At 32.9% G+C, this 20,172-nt stretch overlaps 1 protein-coding gene across 1 annotated transcript in view; it reads left to right on the top strand.

Moving 5' to 3' along the window:
* LOC129757593 (nose resistant to fluoxetine protein 6-like) overlaps positions 1 to 15,595 on the top strand; it is a 54,358-nt gene extending 38,763 nt beyond the window's left edge. The window contains exons 7-11 of the mRNA XM_055754865.1: positions 14,313 to 14,426; positions 14,545 to 14,695; positions 14,765 to 15,094; positions 15,163 to 15,277; positions 15,333 to 15,595. Of these exons, the coding sequence (XP_055610840.1) occupies positions 14,313 to 14,426; positions 14,545 to 14,695; positions 14,765 to 15,094; positions 15,163 to 15,277; positions 15,333 to 15,415 (793 nt within the window). The 3' untranslated portion in view covers positions 15,416 to 15,595. The remainder of the gene's footprint in view (positions 1 to 14,312; positions 14,427 to 14,544; positions 14,696 to 14,764; positions 15,095 to 15,162; positions 15,278 to 15,332) is intronic.
* The last annotated feature ends 4,577 nt before the right edge of the window (positions 15,596 to 20,172 follow it).

The raw sequence follows: 20,172 nt of genomic DNA on the forward strand, positions 1-20,172 counted from the left end.
CTAACAAATTTTGTTAAAATAAACATTAACGATTTTTCGGACGCCTTATATATGATTATGAATCGGTTGATGTGTTTCGAAAAAATTTCTTTTTCTCTTTGATTTTAATGGAGTTATGGATGGAACAGAAATTTGCTTTGCTAAAACAATATGCCCTAATTTCACAAGGTTTTAGGATAAAATTTTCTGGATTTGCAAAGCATATCTCGACTACAACAGCTAAGGGCTTTGTTTTCATTCGACGAAACACGATTGGACTTAAAACAAAAAAGTTATGACTGTTCAAAGATCGTATTTTTGAGGCACATTTTCGTTTAACACGCAATGAGTTCATTTTACTCATTGCGTTTTACAGGACAATTTGTAACCAAAATACAATCTTTGAACAGCCATAACTTTTTTGTTTTAAGTCCAATTGAGTTGCAGTCTTCAGGTGAAATGTTAGTCTTAGTTGAAATTTAAATAAAAAACCTATATAATCAAGTAATCGATTGGTAAATAATAAAATGTATAATGAAAAACCAGATTTTTATGCTTCTTTAGAATACTATGTCTCGGAATCCCTTTCACATTTGAGATTCAGTGCAACCCCTTCCTGATGTCCGATTCCGCTCAAATTTGGCATATGGCCTTCTGATGACTCCCTTAAACCATCCAAGTCTTTTTTGTAAGTATTTTGATTTTAAAGTAGGTATTTATTAAGACAAATTTGATAAATTAAATAAAAATTATCCTAATTTGTGATTTTTATTAAGGATTAAACCGTGAATAGCTCTTCACACGATGATACAAAAAACATGTTTTGTTCAGCAAAGTTTAAGTGCACAAAAATCCGCATCTTTTGATGGCATTGGTATCAAAACTATTTCACGCTTGGTACACATTTTGGTCAGTTGAATGCAAAATTTTTGGACCAAATAAAATTTTTTTCTTGGAAATAGCTTGCTTGTATTACATTTTGATACAAATTTGGTTCATATTTAATTTTTACGTGTAGTATTGAACTTAAACAAAATCAAAAAAATAATAAAATATATAAATTTTATGAGAAATTTTGAACCCAGAATTTATTTAAAATCAAATCTTTTAAAAGTGGACTTTTTTCAAAGATCGCGCTTGCGGAATCTCTAAACACGATTTTTTTTAGTCGGCCCCATACAAAAATTTGTTCTGCACATTCTAATCTACCATTTGGAGGGTGGCCCACAGATTCCCAGAAGTTATGCAATTTTGAGAAACCCTATTGACCATACTTGGAAGAATATTAAAAAATTGCGTAAATGTGAGAACATTCTTTCACAGATTTGCACCCTTTTCGTCCAAATCAGATTTTACATTTTTTGCGTCACAAACACAAAGAATTAAAACGATATGGCATATATTTAGAAATAAATAAAACATACAAATATACGAAAAAAAGAAAAAAAATTTTGAACCAGAATCATTTTAAGTCAAACTTTAGGAACTTTTATCTGCAAAACCTCAATTACTACCGAAAATAGTTATTTTTTTCTAAATAGAACGTTTAAAAAAAATGTGTCACTATTACAAGCAATATATTGGAATTGGTTTTTTTTCGCCCTGACACTTTCAATGGAATTCTTCACAGCATTGTTATCGCCCAGAAATGGCACACTACTATTTGGAGTATTTTCAAACCACATTTACAGTTTTTTTTTAAAGCGGTCGCACTTAATACGATTTCATCCAACATATCGTAACTAAATCGTATATAAGAATGTTTTAACATCTTCTTCGATGGATCTACGATATTGTCGAATGCTAAGTTTACACATTTACGATTCCGATTTGAGTTGCACCCGTATACGAGTTTGTCGATGAGATATTTTACGATTTCATACTGGCTGGGATGCTCTGAATATAATGTAATGTCCAGGGAAATTCATTGTAACTTATTTATCGATATTGATACTTATGATGTTGTTACTTAGACTGGAACAAATACCAATTTCTTGTTTTGTCCCTCTGTTCTCTACCTTTTTTGTTTTTCAAATTAGGGCTTTCATGTCTTCGACAAAGTTGTTCGTCTGATCAACATAAGTTTGTTGAGTATGTTAAAATCCTATCACATCACCCTTACAGTTACAGTCCCCCCTCAGTTACAGTCAAAGTAAAAAAAAATCTCTTAAAAAAATAATTTTTTGAACCTGACACATTGTAGATTGGATAAAATGGTTCGCTGTCTTTGAAACAAAGTTGTAGCAAGCCGCGATTTACATATGTCTCATACATTACGATGGGTTTAGAAGTTGCTTAAGCCCTATAGAAAGCATTTAGTGTATTTTTCTGGCAATGTTTGAAGGCTTGTCCATCGAAAAGTGCACATTTTCGAAACACTCTTTTTTTGTGATTATTTTTGATGATAAGCGGAACCATTTCCATTTTAAGTTAGCGGAGAAATCGGTGGAAATAGTAGAAATTTGAATGATTTAAAATACACTTTTTCTATGAAAATTACCTATGTATTTTGATCAGATAAACAACTTTGTAAAAGACACCAAAGCCCTAGTTTGAAGAACAAAAAAGTTAGCATTTTTATCTCGCCAGCGGTGGACCCCTTGGCAAAATTTTTGAAATTGGAATATGCTTCATGTAGAACTGAACAATGTTGCTGAAGACATAAAATGTCTATCTCTTCATCCCTGGGCGCTATTAATTTCGTACAGCAAGATGGATGTTCTGCACCACTGTGCATTGGAGTTGAAAAGTGTATCATGAATGCGCCAAGATCACTTTTTCCTGAAAAACGCGCTCAAAGCCAGCTCCATAAGCTCCCAGACTCCTAGCAAAGATATTATTGTATTTTCTTTATTCCTCGAAAATTTAATATCCCTTAGATACCTTTGTACAATCAATATGTATGTAGGTCTTCGAACGTTCTTTTCCCCAGCTGATAACCCAATTTATTCGCATTTGACGCACCTTATCAATATTTATCACCGATTTCAACTTTTCAGCTTAACTTGGGTGAATTTAATTCTCAAAAAATCAATCGAGATTGGTTGTAGCTCTTAGACCAAACTGCCAATATTTTTAAAGATAAAAAGACATGTCGCCTAATGATTTTAAAGGCTATAAAAATTATAGTATTTCGAAAAATAGATCCATTTTCAGTTTTTTCATATTTCAGAATTTCTCTTAGCTCTTCTTTTTTTTCTTTATTTGTATCAATTCATCATTATATTTATATAACATAATTCATTAAATCAGGTGTTCAGCTCAATAATGAACTGTTCAGAGCATAGGGCTAGTTTACTAGATAATAAAATTTATTTATAAGACTTAAATTTGCTGAGCGCAATCAAGTATTTAATGTAGGAAAGCATCCTGTAATGGCAAAAATATTTTAAACTTAAAACTAAAAACTATCCTAAAATTAAACTAATTATAAATAGAACGAATCTCTGCGATGGAAGACTGCATCGATTTGCCTCTGAAGTTGGAGATGATTTTGTTGGCTATCTCTTCGATAGATTCCATGCCCGCAATCCACTGAAGATCTTTGGTGCTGTGCCAAGGTGGAAGCCGCAAAATCATTTTCAGAACCTTGTTCTGAAACCTCTGGATGGCTTTTTTCCTCGTCGCGCAGCAGCTATCTGCTAGACCAAATAGGAACTGCATACATTATCGCTGGTTGGAACACCTGTTTATAGATGAGCAACTTATTCCTCAGGCACAGCTTTGATTTCCTGTTGATGAGAGAATAAAGAGATTTATTGTATTTATTACATACATCCTTGAATATCTTTAATGTGATTTTTATAAGTAAAATTCCGATCAAGTGTGAGTCCTAAGTATTTCACGTCATCACACCATTCTAATGAAACCCCATTAAAAGTTATGGAATGATTTTCATTAGGTTTTAAAAAATTTGCTTTTGGCTTATGGGGAAATAAAATAAGTTGAGTTTTGGAAGCGTTAGGAGAAATTTTCCACATTTTCAAGTAATTCAAAAAGGAATTTAAAATTTGTTGCAATCTACTGCGTACTACCCGTAAATTTCGACCATTGGCTGAAAGCAAAGTATCATCAGCAAATAATCATCTAGGCCATGGATGAGCAACATGCGGCCCGCGAAGCTTATCTCAAATTAAATTTATTTCACAATTTTTTTTCCCTAAATTACATATCATTAACTTGATATGCAAGTAACTTCTTTGCAGTTGCATTTGTCCTATAATCATCCAAAAAATTTGTAACGATTGGGATTTTTTGGTACCTATGTTTTAATAAATGATTTTGTAAGATTTCGTCTATCACTTCTTGTTTCGGTGATATGGCGTGTTGAAATTTTTAAATTGATCCGTTTTGGCTAAAACCTAACATAAAAAAACCTACAAGAAATCAAAAGCTGATTTCAATAATTTAACTACCCTTCATTCAACCAAGTAAGGACTCTAACATTGATAAATCTAGTTAAAAATCTGTGAAATAATGCATCTTTTATGATTGTGGAACCTTAATCAACATCTGAATGCAATGATTTCATACGGACCTTCAAATTAAAAAAAAATCACCGTTTAAAGAAAAAATGAAGGCTTCACGCCAAAATTCAAAAAAATTTAGGTAAACTTTTCGAAAATGGGCCCAAAAATCGCTTTCATTAAGCTTCATGAAACTTTTAAATGGAAGTGATGATGAAAAATACCATTCCATCGGTTCGAAAAAAAGGGGTTTTCTCAGGGAAACCAAATCTTTTTACGAACCATAGAAAAACTTGTTTGCTTTTTAATAAATAAAAGCCAAGCCAAATGATTTTCCTTATTGTTAAAACAGAATATTCGCTTAACATTTGAAATCAATAAAAACATTTCAATTTTAGAAAAATGATCAATATTTTTTAAAATTTTTCAATTTCGGCCGGTTTAATCAGCTCAAATTAAAAAATTGTTTAAGCAGTTACATGAATTCGTTTTATTTAGTGTTTTTCAGTTTTGTTTTTAAAAATTTGTCATTATAAAAAATTACGTAATGCTCTGCAAACTAACTAAACAAACTAAATTTTATTTTAATGCGGCCTGCCGAAAGAATTTCAAACCAAATGTGGCCCGTTGGTCCGAAGGGTTGCTGACCTCTGATCTAGGCCTTTTCCTTCTGGTACATCAGGAAGATCAGAAGTAAAAATCTATATATATAAAAAGCAATTATCTGTATGTTTGTTTGTTTGTTTGTTTGTTTGTTTGTCCTCTATAGACTCAGCCGTCTTAAGAGCTAGAGATCTGAAATTTGGCATAGATGCTCATTAGGACCAGGAATGATGAAAAATGTTTTTAGATTTTTGGACGACCCCTTCTGAAGGGGATCGTCCATACAAGACAAATATTGTTTTCACGTTATTGACGTTATTTTCCGTCGGATTGTGATGAAAATTTGCACATGAGTGTTTTGAGAGACGAGCAATCGATTACAGTTATCAAATTTAAGGTCAGGGGTTTGCCAAAGGGGTCGTCCACATTCACTGATTAATGTTTTTGCGATATTGGCGTTATTATACATCGGATTGTGATGAAAATTTGCACATCAGTGTTTTGAGAGACGAGCAATCGATTACAATTATCAAATTTAGGGGTTGATGTCGGCAAAATGGGTCGTCCATATCCATTGATTAATGTTTTTGCGATATTGGCTTTATTTTACATTGGATTGTGATGAAAATTTGCACATGAGTGTTTTGAGAGACGAGCAATCGATTACAGTTATCAAATTTAAGGTCAGGGGTTGGCCAAAGGGGTCGTCCATATTCACTGATTAATGTTTTTGCGATATTGGTGTTATTATACACCGGATTGTGATGAAAATTTGCACATGAGTGTTTTGAAAGACGAGCAATCGATTTCAAGTTTCGAATTGCGGATCAGAAGTCGGCTGAAGGAGTCGTCCATACCCAACTTAATTGTTTTTGCGATTTTGACGTTATTCTACATTGGATTGAGATGAAAAATTCCGCATAGGAGTTTTGAGGGACGCTCTTTTGCTTTCATGTTTCAAATCTTGACTCAGGGGTCGGCAAAAGGGGTTATTATCTGTTCACTGTTTTTACGATACTTTCTTGAGTGAGCATAGAATTGTAATGAAAATTGGCACATGGGAGTTTAACAGAAAAGATAATTGATTTCAGGTGTCAAGTTTTGAATCGTGGTCAAAAAAAGGCCGTCCATGTTAGATGCTCACTGTTTTCGCGATATTGTCGTGATCATGCATCGGATTGAGATGAAAATGTTCAGATGAGGGTTATAAACTATGAGCAATTGACTCCAGGTAGCATGTTCCGTGTCAAGGGTCGGCGAAAGGGGCGTCTATATTCACTGATCATTGTTTTCAAGTTCCTGACGTTATTTTACATATAATTTGAAAAGAAAAAATGGCACAAGGGAGTTTTGAGGAACGTAAAATTGGTTCCAATTATCGAATTTCGGGCCATGGGACAGAAAAAGAGGGTTTCATTGAAAGTTCAGTGTTTTGTGCAATAATTTTGTTGGAGGCAGTTAATTGATACCAATTCAAGTGTGAAGGTCAAGCAAAAGAGTCGTGCACACAAACAAATAGTACATGTTTCTGCCATAATGTCTAGATTTTGCAACCGATCGAGAAGAAAACACTCTCACATAAATTTTAATAAAAAGCCAATCAACCGTTTAATTTGAATTTCAAGTAATAGTAATAGTAGCGATTTTAAACACTGTTGAATTTTTTCCCCAAAATTGTCGAAAGAATGTTTCGAATTCATTTTCTAAACTCATTTTGACGTACCAATGATTTAAAGCGAAACGAAGTTCGTACGGGATCAGCTAGTATTGTATAAAATTGACCCATACATTTTGTTTAGAAAGAATATCATCAAATTCAAGGGAAATTTGAGCATCAATTGGACTTACAACGTTTAAATTAAAATCATGAGCAGACTCAAACTGTTGGGCTAATTTTTCGTGCTTTTTCGGCGTTAGTTTAAAGAAGTTTATCTCCATCTTTCAAAATAGGAATTGGCTTCTGGGGCTTTTTCAGAATTTTAGTTAATTTCCAAAATGTCCTCTACTAGTTTTGCAAAATTTTCATCTACATCTACATATCTATATATATAAAAAGCAATTTCTGTATGTTTGTTTGTTTGTTTGTTTGTCCTCTATAGACTCAGCCGTCTTAAGAGCTAGAGGTCTGAAATTTGGCATGGATGCTCATTAGGACCAGGAAGGATGAAAAATGTTTTTAGATTTTCGGATGACCCCTTCTGAAGGGGGTCGTCCATACAAGACAAATATTGTTTTCGCGATATTGACGTTACTTTTTGTCGGATCGTGTTGAAAATTTGCATATGAGTGTTTTGAAAGACGAGCAATCGATTTCAGGTGTCAAATTTTGTGTAAGGGGTCAGCCAAAGGGGTCGTCCATATTAACTGTTCGCTGTTTTCGCGATATTGACGTTATTATACATCGGATTCAGATGAAAATTGGTACACGATAGTTTTGAGTGACGTGCAAACGATTTGAGGTATCAAATTCAGTGTAAGGGGCCGGCAGAAGGGGTCGTCCATATTAAATTTTCAGTATCTTAGTGATATTGACGTTTTTAATCGGATTGGGGTGAAAATTTGCACATAGGAGTTATTAGGGACAAACAACTGATTTCACTTATCCAAACTAAAATCAGGGGTCGGCCAAAGGGGTCGTCCATATTAACTATTCACTGTTGATGTGATATTGTCGTTATTATACATCGGATTCAGACGAAAATTTGTGCATGAGAGTTTGAGAGACGAGCAATGAATTTCAGTGATCGACCAACATTTTTGCAATTATTACTTAACAATAAATTCGGAAGTGCATCTGGAAAATGCTTAGCAATTGGCTTTCATACAAACTGTTCATGACATATTCCAAGTTGAAAGCGAAACGGAGTTCGTATGGGATCAGCTAGTATATATATAAAAAACGATTTTTGTGGGTTTGTTTGTTTGTTTGTTTGTCCTCTATAGGCTCAGCCATCTTAAGAGCTAGAGAGCTAAAATTTGGCATGGATACTCATTAGGACCAGGAATGATGAAAAATGTTTTCAGATTTTTAGATGACCCCTTCTCAAGGGGGTCGTCCATACAAGACAAATATTGTTTTCGTGATATTGACGTTATTTTGCGTCGGATTGTGACAAAAATTTGCACATAGAGGTTTTAATAGATGAGAAATTGATTCCAGGTATTGAATTTTGTGTCAGGGGTCGGCAAAAGGGGTCGTCCATATGAACTGTTAAGTGTTTTTACTATATTGACGTTGTTATGCATTGGATAGATATGAACATTTGCACATGAGTGTTTTGAGGGATTAGCAATCGATTCCAGGTATTAAATTCAGGGTCTAGAATCGGCAAAAAGGGTCGTCCATATCAACTTTTTAATGTTTTTACGATATTTTCGTTATTATGCATTGGATTGAGATGAAAATTTGCTGACGAGAATTTTAAGGAACGGACAATCGATTCCAGTTATCAAATTTTGTAGAAGGGGTCGGCAAAAGGGGTCGTCCATATCAACTGTTCAATGTTTTTGCGACATTTGCGTTATTATAGTTTTGATTTTGAAGAAAATTTGCACAAGAGTATTTTGAGGAACGATCAATCGATTCCAGATTTCAAATTCAGGGTCAAGGGTCGACCAAAAGGTTAAATACATTGGATTAAGGTAGAAACTGGGTACGTGAGAGTTTCAAGGAACGATTAATTGATTTTAGGAGTCGAATTATAGTTCAGAGGTTTGCGAAAGGGGTCGTCCATATAAACTGTTCAATGTTTTTGCGGTATTGACGTTATCATGCATTGGATTGAGATGAAAATTTCCACATAGAAGTTTTGAGAAACGCTTAACTGTTTCAGGTTTCAAATCTCGAGTCAAGAGTCGGCAAAAATGGTCGCCCATATTATCTGTTCACTGTTTTTGCTATATTGGGGGTTATTCTGCGAGTCGAGCGACTTGACTCATAAAATTCCACTTCATCATCCTGAAATGTTTCATTCAAGGAAATGTTTCAAAGAAGAAACGTTAGTATGAATGAGCTCCAAAAATTTATCACAGGACATTTGAGCAGAAACTTCTAGTCAAGAGTGGTTTCTGGAGTCGGTTCAACGATGTGAAATGTTGCACATCACGTCGCGTGACTCTCAGAATAAGCTCCATTATCTTGATTATACATCTCGGTGTGTTTCGTAGAAGGACTTAAAGAAAAAAAAATATAGTAACGCTAATTTTTGCATGCGCAAAAAGAAGAGTTTTTTCCGGCTCATTTCCACCAAAAATTAAAATATTTTGTCGGTGACCCCCCATACAAAACATTTTTTTGAAAAATTTCTATTTGAATTCTTCAAAAAATAAATACATTTTTGGTGTTTTATTATTTCAGAGGTGCTTATTCTCTTAGTTTAAACATTCAGTATTTTAAAATTGAACCGATAACTCAACAATGTCATCAAAAACTTCGAAAAATTTTCATTTTTTTTTTAAACAAATTACAAAGCTGCTTAAACATCAAAAATGCTTAAAAAGTATCTTCTAAGCCTAAAATTTCAAAATTGGCTGGCAAATCCTGTCAGCAGTCTGAGAATGTCAATTATCTGAAATTATTAAAATGATCTAGAATGATATGAATCAATATATGAATCCATTTGAATCCATTATCTTTAGATTTTCTGATTGTGACAACACTGGGGGGAATTTCATTAAAAAAAACCAATGATTCAGAAAATTAGTAAACACTAGGAACCACTATAACTTTTTTATGATAACGCTTATAGTGATGCGATTTGGAGTACAAACGTTTGCCTTAAATTAGGCTTTGATAAAAATAATACGATGATGAATATTGAAAAGTAAACGATACGTTAAAAACAATGTTTGAAGACAAATCAGATTTTATACTTCTCCTGAGTTAAATGTCTCAAAATTCCATTTGCACTTCAGAGACAATGCAATCTAGCAGAAATTTTGCTTGTTACTGTCTTTTGATACAATGATCTTATAATGGAGTTTCCTTTAACTTTGTTTAATCTATATATATAAAATGCAATTTCTGTATGTTTGTTTGTTTGTTTGTCCTCTATAGACTCAGCCGTCTTAAGAGCTAGAGGTCTGAAATTTGGCATGGATGCTCATTAAAACCAGGAAAAATGAAAAATGTTTTTAGATTTTCGGATGACCCCTTCTGAAGGGGGTCGTCCATAGAAGACAAATATTGTTTTCGCGATATTGACGTTACTTTTTGTCGGATCGTGTTGAAAATTTGCACATGAAAACACTCACGAACACGAACAATCGATTTCAGGTATCAGATTTTGTGTAAGGGGTCGGCCAAAGGGGTCGTCCATATTAACTTATCGCTATTTTTTCGATATTGATGTTATTATACATCGTATTCAGATGAAAATTGGTACACGATAGTTTTGAGGGACGTGCTATCGATTTGAGGTATCAAATTCAGTGTAAAGGGCCGGCAAAAGGGGTCGTCCATATTAACTTTTCAATATCTTAGTGATATTGACGTTTTTATACATCGGATTGGGATGAAAATTTGCACATAGAAGTTATTAGGGATTAACAATAGATTTCACTTATCCAAACTAAAATCAGGGGTCGGCCAAAGGGGTCATCCATATTTACTATTCACTGTTGATGCGATATTGTCGTTATTATACATCGGATTCAGACGAAAATTGGTACACGAGATTTTTGAGAGATGAGCAATGGATTTCAGGTATTAAATTCAGTGTAAGGGGCCGGAAAAGAGGGTCGTCCATATTAACCTTTCAATATTTTTTGCAATATCGTCGTTATTTTACATCAGATTGGGATGAAAATTTGCACACGATAGTTTTCAGGGACGAGCAACCGATTTCAGATGTCAAATGCTTTGCCAGGGGTCGTCCATATAAATTAATTTTTCACTGTTTTTAGCAAAATTGACGTTATTATACAATGGATTGCTTTGAAAATTTGCACACGGGAGTTTTGAGGGAAGGGCAATCGATTTCAGATAACAAAGATTGTATAAGAGGCCACTGAAAGGGGTTTAGCTTTTGGCTATATTGCGTTGTTATGCAACGATTGAGTGGAGATTTATAAACGGAGGTTTTTTGGCACGGTTTATTGATTCCTGATTTCAAATTTAGTAGCAGAAGACAGACAAAGTGATCGTCCAATATTTTTCCAATTATTACTTAACAATGACTTCAGAAGTGCATTTGGAAAATGCTTGCAATTGGCTTTCATACAAACTGTTCATGACGTATTCCAAGTTGAAAGCGAAACGGAGTTCGTATGGGATCAGCTAGTTATAAATATTTTCTTGCCCAATTTTTGTGACCCTGTTGCACTCTGTGATTCTTACATTTTATTAAAAGAGTTACTGTTAAGGTCAAATAATCTTAGCTTCTACGGTGTCCAACCCACTATATTATTTTAATAATCTCTCGAGTTCTTTATTTTAAATTGAATTTTACAGTTTTTTGGAAATAATTTTATTTAATGGAAGAATCAAGTCTAAAACTGTGATAAATTTAATTTTTTCCAAAAAAAAAGCATTTCAATCTTTTTGTCGATCTTAAATTTACAAAAATTAACAGTATTGTTGGCAAAAGTGACTTGCAAATGATCGATAGCAAGCTAGCCTGTAGTGCGTAAGAATCATCATATTTTGTGCATCCCCTACTCATTTTAGTTATTCTTCTGTACACTGAAGTTCTTCATTATAATTAAATAGAACATTAATGAAGCATAAATGTTACAGTAAAAAAATCATAACTTCTACAATTTTACATTAATTATGGTAAAAACTATAGAAATCATTGATTTTAAAAAACCATAGAAATCCATTAAATCGAAAATAAATAAAAACGCATAAATTTGGTCTAAAAACGTCAATAAAGTTGAAATTTCTCTTTAAAAAAAATCGTTTTTCATCGTTTTATTGATCATGAATTCGAAAATAACAACAGTATCTTAAGCATAAATTAAGTTCAAATGATTGATAGAAAATTTATTCACCATCAATATGAGAAAAAGAAATTTAAAATTGATGTTATGTAGCGGAAGATAAACGGATGTCAGTGCTATTTAACTTTTAACTAAATTTTATATTTTAAACTTTATTGAAACTGGTCTGCTTAGATATGTTTAAATTTAATCTGAGGTAAACAGAATTTAAAAATGCCATAAACGAGTGGTATCATCGAAAATTTAATGTTTGTTTTCTAAAGTGCGTACCCATATGCATCAAAGCCTGTAAATATTGTGGAAATATTTCAAAGAACAATTTTCAAATGAAAGATAAGGTTTTTAAATTTTTTTTTGGAAACCAATCAAATGTTGGACTGTTCTTACTCCTGTATGATAAAATTTTTTTAACCAGAATAAGCTCTCCATTATATACACATATGAAATATATTCATGTAACATTTGGATAACACCGATTATAACAAAGATATTCCAAATAATAAAATTTAAAAAAATGTTCAAATAAAAATTAGTTTTACATAAAATCCAAACCAGTTATCCAAACCAGAATGACAAAAACTTGAATAAAAATAAAAAAAAATTTTCAATGAAAAAAATTACTTTTCCATTGCACTGGAATAGTTTTGCAGATAAAAAAGTTTAAATATGGACTACAAATCTTCAAAAAAACAAAACGTATGGGGACTCACCGACCAAATATTTTAATTTTGCTTGAAAATGATTCAGAAAAGGCTAAATTTTTCATTTCTGAAAAAATTAGAGTTACTGTATTTTTTATTTTAAACATTTTCTATAAACACATCGTGACATCGGATCATAATGAAAATTTGCACATGGGAGTTTTACAGCACATGTAATTGATTTCACGTGTCAAATTTTAACAAAGAATCAGTAAAAGGGGTCATCCAGAATATTTTCGATTTTCAAATACGAAAGTTTTGCAGGACGAGGAATCGATTCCTAACCACAAACTTTCTATAAGACGACAGAAAAAGGGGTCGTCCACATTGACTGTTTAATGTTTTTGCAATAATTATTTTATCATGCATGAGATCCAGATGAAAATTCATTCACGGGTTCACGGGAATTTGCAAATTATTAACCTAATCCTTTTTAAAATGGATCAAATAAAGCTCAGGAGCAAAACCATTACTACTGGTATTATTCGTGCTGGTTCTTTTCCTCATTTGAATTACTTGAATCGGAGAAAAACCTAACAAAGAATTTAATTCAGTTGTGTTGTGATTTCATCCGGTGAGACCACGAAGTACAACTTTGAAAGGACGATCACTTTTAGTGTCGTACGTAAAAAAAAATGGTATTTTTTATTATTCAAGTAATTTAAATTCGTTTGAAAATCATTAATAGATTCCGCCAATATAGGAGCAGTTCCCATTCGACCGATCTGAAAAGAAATCTTCACATCCTTGACGGAAGTGACGATTTCTTTTCGAAAGGCATTGAAGTCTGAAATCGTGACCGTAATTGGTATAACCTTTTCATTTTTAAGAGTATACGAAGGAGAAAGTTTCTTAGTACTCTTATCAGAATTAAATATGAATATTTCCTTATCCACGTTGTTATGAAGGACATCGAATGAATTGGAAATTTCATTTTTTTTCTTGAATTAGATTCGGCAATCCGTTTTCTTCCGGCTCTTGAGCCAGCCGATGTCATCCCCATGCTGGGAAGAATAGAGAAAAATATGAATAAAAGAAAACTAAAATAATTTTAGCACTGATAAGTGCTGATTGAAAAACAGGTAAGGACAAAATAAATAATGTAAAACGTTTCTTCAGGTACACAGCAACGATACGATGCTTCGGCGTACGTGTTGACGGCTCAACGGTACAGATGGAAGTGATTCTCTTAGCTCTTCTCTTTTTACTACTGCTTGTCAAACAGTCGCCATTAGTATGGATTGTTTTACATATTTTGAAACATTTTTCACAAAAAGTAGGTTAATATAATGATTGGATTTGTTTTATGTCGATTCTAATGAATACCATTTATAGTTCGGGTTTCAGAAGGTTGATGTCTATTATAATAACATTTCGAAATTGGGAACCATGAAATTTCTGGCAAAACTCAAAAACACAAAGAGCTTTTAGTACAGATTTATCAATTCTGGATGAGGATTCTGGGTTTATTTTTTTAAATCAAGATTACGCAAACATTTCAGTTTGAAATTATACTCTGATTTTGGTGTCTCGTTTTAAATGCTTAATGTAATTTCTAGGTTTAAAATATTTATTTTGATTTTAGGTGTAAACTGTAAAAAATATGTTTTTTTTATTACAGGTATCCAAAACTTAGGAACACGTTGTATTCTTTAGCCTTAATTTTGGCTTACATAATTCCGGGATTTATCATCTACTTTGGCGCATTTGATGGAGCATTCATCAATCGTTTGCAGTGAGTATTTATAATTCTATGGAAGTATTTGTTTTTCTGAAAATAATTGATCCAATTTCTTTAATGTATGTTTGAAAGACCAGCGAGTAAAAATTGATCATTTTTCTGCATTTTTCAGAGACGAAAGATTCATCTACTGGTACGATCGAATGTACCACCAGATCTATATTCCGTTCCATACCAACATGGGCTGCTATCTGGGTGGCATACTTCTGGGCGCAATCTACTTCCACCAGCGTCAAAAGTTTCACGACGGCAATCGCGCGTGGGTTAGTTTCGGTTGGCTGTTTTTATTAGGTGTTCACTGGAATTTACTGTTTTACCAATTTTATTTTCAGTACTTGAAGGCAATCTTCTACTGCACCGTCCCTCTGGGCGCCATGGTGATGTATGCGAACAGTATCTTCTACGAGAACGATTTCCCCAAACCTTCGATCTGGATGGCCATTTTCTATCCGACTCTGAAGCACAGTTGGATATTTCTGGGAGCCATATTAATCTATGGAGTGATCTACGAGTACAGTGGGGTGCTGAAGAGGTTCCTCAATTTTTCGATCTTCGTTCCCCTGGGTCGGTTGACTTACTGTGCCTATGTTTGTCACGTGTTTATGCTCAAGAATGTTTTCTTCGGCAATCGGGAGGTGGCTTACTTCAGCAAGATGAATCATGTAACAACAATCAAAAACATTTTGATTTCCTTGAGAATTGAGTTTGTAATTTATTTTTAATATTTCAGTTATCGAAAGCATTGACGGTATTGATTGCATCATACGTAATTGGACTGATGCTGGCGCTGTTGCTAGAATTTCCGGCAACTGCACTCCAGAAGCAGTTATTCTCCAAGAAACTTGGTATGTTAACACATAATTAATTTAATGTAAAAAATTTGAAAACAATATTTTTCAGAACAAGCCATGAAGCCTCCACCCGTGCCAACAGAACCCGAGATCAATAACATTGTCCGTGCCAATGATAGCGTAGCAGCTTAGATGCTTGAACCAAAACAAATAACATAAAAATAAGAAGAGATGTCATGTGATCTGTGAAAAAAATCCTCCGATAGACTGTACCCGATTTCCAACGATCCACGTATTTATAATTTATTTAATTACTTAACAGGATAGGTGACATTGTTTTAAGAAAATACATTTAAATATAATTCATACCTAGATTGATGCATTTTTTTCAATTGATCCAATTTTCGATACATCAGTTTGAGAGAAAGAAAATAATAAAAACGAAAATCTAATAAACCATCATAACCCTTAGGGAAGATAATGATGATAATGAATGATGAAACAATAAATTTCTCCAAAAGACTGTCCAGTCCACCTTCACCCAGCTTGTTATAACATGAGCCACGCGCTTCGATACTTTTCACAAGCCATAAACACTAATAAAACCAGTTCACCTCTCCCAACTGGTAGCTATCGTCCGTTACAAATCGTGCGGCACGTGTGCGAAAAGTATGCCATCAATCGGACTGACCGCAAGACGATCAAGGGGACGGACGTTTTGACTGAAAGTAAAAATCGCAACCTGACCTTCCTTACGGCTGCTGTTAGGTCATTTGTGATGAGAAACAAAACGTTAAGGTAGACAAAGGGAAACGCGATATAAAGTAAAAAAAGGGATAGGCTTTACAGCGAAACGTTATCCAAACAAACAAGAAAATTGCGCCAGTCTTTTTCGCAGATAGGAGAAAACCGTACAAAGCGCACCAGCGGGGTAAAAAGGCCCATGCCTTCAATTTTCACAAATATGCCATCCCAGAAAAAAGCCCAGTTCAATCAGGGGCGGTCCTAGAGTCGGCTCTTGGAGGGGGTGATTTTCCAATTTTCAATAATCAGTCAATATAAAGGAACGTTAATATCTGGTGAAAAAAAATAATTTGAGTGAGCGAAAGGAGAAGGGAGGGGTTGCGGGGAGGGGGTGTTATCCCTTTATAAAACAAACAGCGAATCTATAATAACCACTGCTTAAAAATGTTGATATTTTTTATTATTTGTAGGTATATCTGGTATTTTAGAATTGTCACTTTAAGAGCTCTTTAAAAAATTTCCTCGTTATAAATGTAATTTTTTCAATGTTGAGAGATGAACACGTAGAAAAAAAATCAAGTTATCTTTATTTTTTTCCTGAGCTTCTAAATATTAGCGCTCTGGTATTTTATAATTTATTGGAAGTATTTTACTTTTCACCGATAAGCCCGATAAATAAATTAACAAACATAACTAATGGGCATTGAATTCTTCATTGGGGTATTTTACGGAATCGTGATTTGGAAATTCAGTATTAAATTTGGAAACACAATAAATAAAATGGGGGCTTGTGATATAGCTCAGTTGGCTAGTCTGTTGCTTCCTGAGCCGATGTCCGTGAGTTCGAGCCCAAGAGAAAACATCGAACACAGTTGTACCGGATAAGTTTTTCAATAACGATCCGCCAACTGCAACGTTGATAAAGTCGCGAATGCCATAATGATGGTAAAACGACTATAATCGAAACAAAAAAAAAAAAAAAAACAATTTATAAAATCAACAGTTTGAATATAAATTAAGTAGAAAAATCTGATTATCAAAATCAGTTTCTAAATTCTGAAACCGAATTTTATTTGATTTGCTCTTGAATTTAAAGTTTTCATTCAAAATTTTCCATTTTAATTGTATTATAACATAAAAATTATAAAGAAAAGTGATTAATCTTTGTTCACTTTCACATAATTACCAATTTTTTAAATAATTTTGAATTATAAAGAAAATTATGAAATTATGAAATTCTGAATGTTAATACTCTTCTTTAGTGAACAGTCTCAATCATTTGCAATTGAAATAGCCAAGCTTTCAGATTAGGAATATCAAATCTTAAGCTAAATTTTAAATGAAAAAATCTCAAAGTTATTGTGTATATGAGCTGAAAGCAGTATCGGTGACATAACTGCTGTAGATCTATAAATCCAGGAGTGTTGGTTAAAAATCACTAAAAGATATTCTGACTGTTTTGCATGATAGAATGCCTTGTTGCCGAAAAAATAGTGGAATGATAAGGGGATAGTTTTAATTCACAAGGGAAAAATTAAAACCGTGGCAAACTGATTTTGGAAGCTTTTTGCGTCTCAAATTCGATTTTTTCTGTCTGTTTTTTCCCCTATTTATTTTCTGGCATTGAGTAATTTTAAAACTTAGCAGTTCAAAATGAAATCGATCAATGATAATTGATCAATTATAATTGATGAAGTAGCTAGCCTGAACAACAACACGAATGTTAAACCTTTTCATTATCCTTTATTCATTCAACGATGCAGGTCAGAGGGAAGAATGCTAAAAAGTAACAAATTCCCGGAAAAAACAATACAGATTAGTCTAGATAATCTTCGTATTTTACAAAATGGAGAAAAATACTTACTTCTATAATTTTTTCTCATGGTAAATTATTCACAGTCTTTATGAAAATTGATCATTAAGTTAATACCTTTTTTATAATTTTTTTTTTATATTTTACACTTTTGCTTAAAAGTGCACAAATTTCTCAAATGAGCCTTGTATTTTCAAAATTTATACCGAAAAAAAACTGATAAAATTACAATACAAATCTGCATAGAGAGCTCCTAAATAAGTTGAAATCAGTTTTCAAATTCTTTGCACTTCGGGAAATGTGAATTTTGTTTTCTTGTGTTATAGTTTTGAATGCAAATTTTGGGTTCTAGAGATGAATTTGAATCTCTATCTCCAACACCAATTCCTAAAACAGCTGATATAAATACTTTTTTGTTCCTTTTTGGCACTTAAACTCATAGGAAAAGCAAAAGTAATAAAACGTAATCTCTTTCTTCGATTTATTGTTGCTGAAATCTCTTGAGAGGATTTTTTTAAATTTAAACTCTTACTATGAATATTTTATATTCGATTTCTGTTTGACAGTACTTGTATTTTTTTTCACAGTCATCCATAATATAATGTTTGATGTGATACATTTCAAACAGATTTAAATAAAATCAGATCTAAAATTCAAATTCTTGTTTTTGAATTTCATAACATAGATTATTAATTTTAAGTTAATAATTCGTATTTGAATGGTGGATTAATTGAAGGTGAAAAATTCTCGCGAAAGAGAATCTTTACTGTGATTCAGAACCCGATTTTTTATTTTACAATTGAAGGTAATAAATGTATGATGAAAGCAGAACAAATATTTCAAGTATTTCAGTGTTATAACCAATTTCACCCCCCTATATGACTTTTCCAAATTTTTCATTTCATTAAAATTCAAAACAAAATCAAGAATTCAGAAGCTCTGAATTTGAAGCAAATACTAAAATTTGTTGCGATTTGCTCGTGTTAATTGAGGCATATGAGAGAAATTAGTGTCAATTAAAAAAAAGTTGTCCCTACATTTTATTAATAGCAAATTCCAAATTAACACTCAACAACACACTTTTGTTGAGTAATTTATCAACAAAAGTTATTTGGTATAATTCAGTCCAGGGAATCCTAACTTACAGCTGCTTGAGTTTGGTGGACCGACTTTTTTCAATATTGAGCTTTTTAAGTGATAAATTAAAAATTGAAGAATTGAGTTTTGTGCTGAATTGAGTCAAAAGGACTAGCGATTGGCCTTCCGGACTGGTCAGGATCATCTTCCTAAGTGAACGACGGTAACCTTTGGAGGACTCATTAAGATAAGTGTTGTTTCTTTATTATCATTTTCCTTAGTTTACAATGGACGTTTTGTTAATTTTCGGTAAGTTTACGTATGCTTCCATGTTCAAAATTTGTTGGATTCGAGATTATTCTCTGAAAAAATTTGATCATGTGAAAAATATTTCTTTTTGCCCTTGAACGTAGTGCTTTTAATTTTTTTTATAAGTACCGTAAAACGGGGTAACATTGATCACCGGGGTAACTTTGACCAACATGAAACTTTTCCACATTATCATCAATAGCTCAGTCTATAGTTTGAATTCTTGAAAACTGTTTTCTACGTTTGAAAGCCTATTAATGGAGTATCAAATAGGCAGATTTGGTTTGTATTTGAAATTTTTTTCTGTTAGTAAAAAATCTAATTTCAAAATCTTAAAATATCCATTTTTTCAAGGCTCGCAAACAAACAGCTCTCCTGATGATTCCAACAAGCTTTTAGAAGCAAACGGGTTGTTTAAGGTGAAAGAACAACTTCTTTTCTTTGTATATGAACAGTTATAGTGCTATTTTTATAGTCATTTAATGATATATTTTTGATATTTAAAAAATAAGGACATTTTCCAAGAGTAAGCCCGTGTTGGAAAAATGGATAGGAACCCTATCAAATCGTTAACTTTGAAGAAAAATATGAAAATAGAAATAGTGGGAGGGCCTAGGGGAATGTGTGAAGGTAAAATTTCATTTGTATTTTGAAGCTCTAACTATTTTGCAATTATAATTATTTTTCCCCTAAATGTAGGCAGCATATTAGTTCTTTTTTCGATAATAACTATTTTTGAAATAAAACGTTAAAAATCAAGGTTAAACTAATACACTAGCATTTTTAAAAATTATGAAGGTGTTTTGTATCCTTTATTTTCAAGAAAACGCGTTAAACCGTCAGAATAAAGACTGATCAATGTCACCCCAAAGCATCAAATTCTGAACAGCGACGAAAACGATTTTTAAATCAAATTTTAAAAGATCCAAAAGGTTTCCATTCGAAAAGGGAATTCCACTCGGGTGGCAAAAACGAAACTGCAACACCCCTAGTTTCGGAACACCAA

This window comes from Uranotaenia lowii, chromosome 3 (genome assembly GCF_029784155.1).
Source record: "Uranotaenia lowii strain MFRU-FL chromosome 3, ASM2978415v1, whole genome shotgun sequence".
Taxonomy (NCBI): Eukaryota; Metazoa; Arthropoda; class Insecta; order Diptera; family Culicidae; genus Uranotaenia; species Uranotaenia lowii.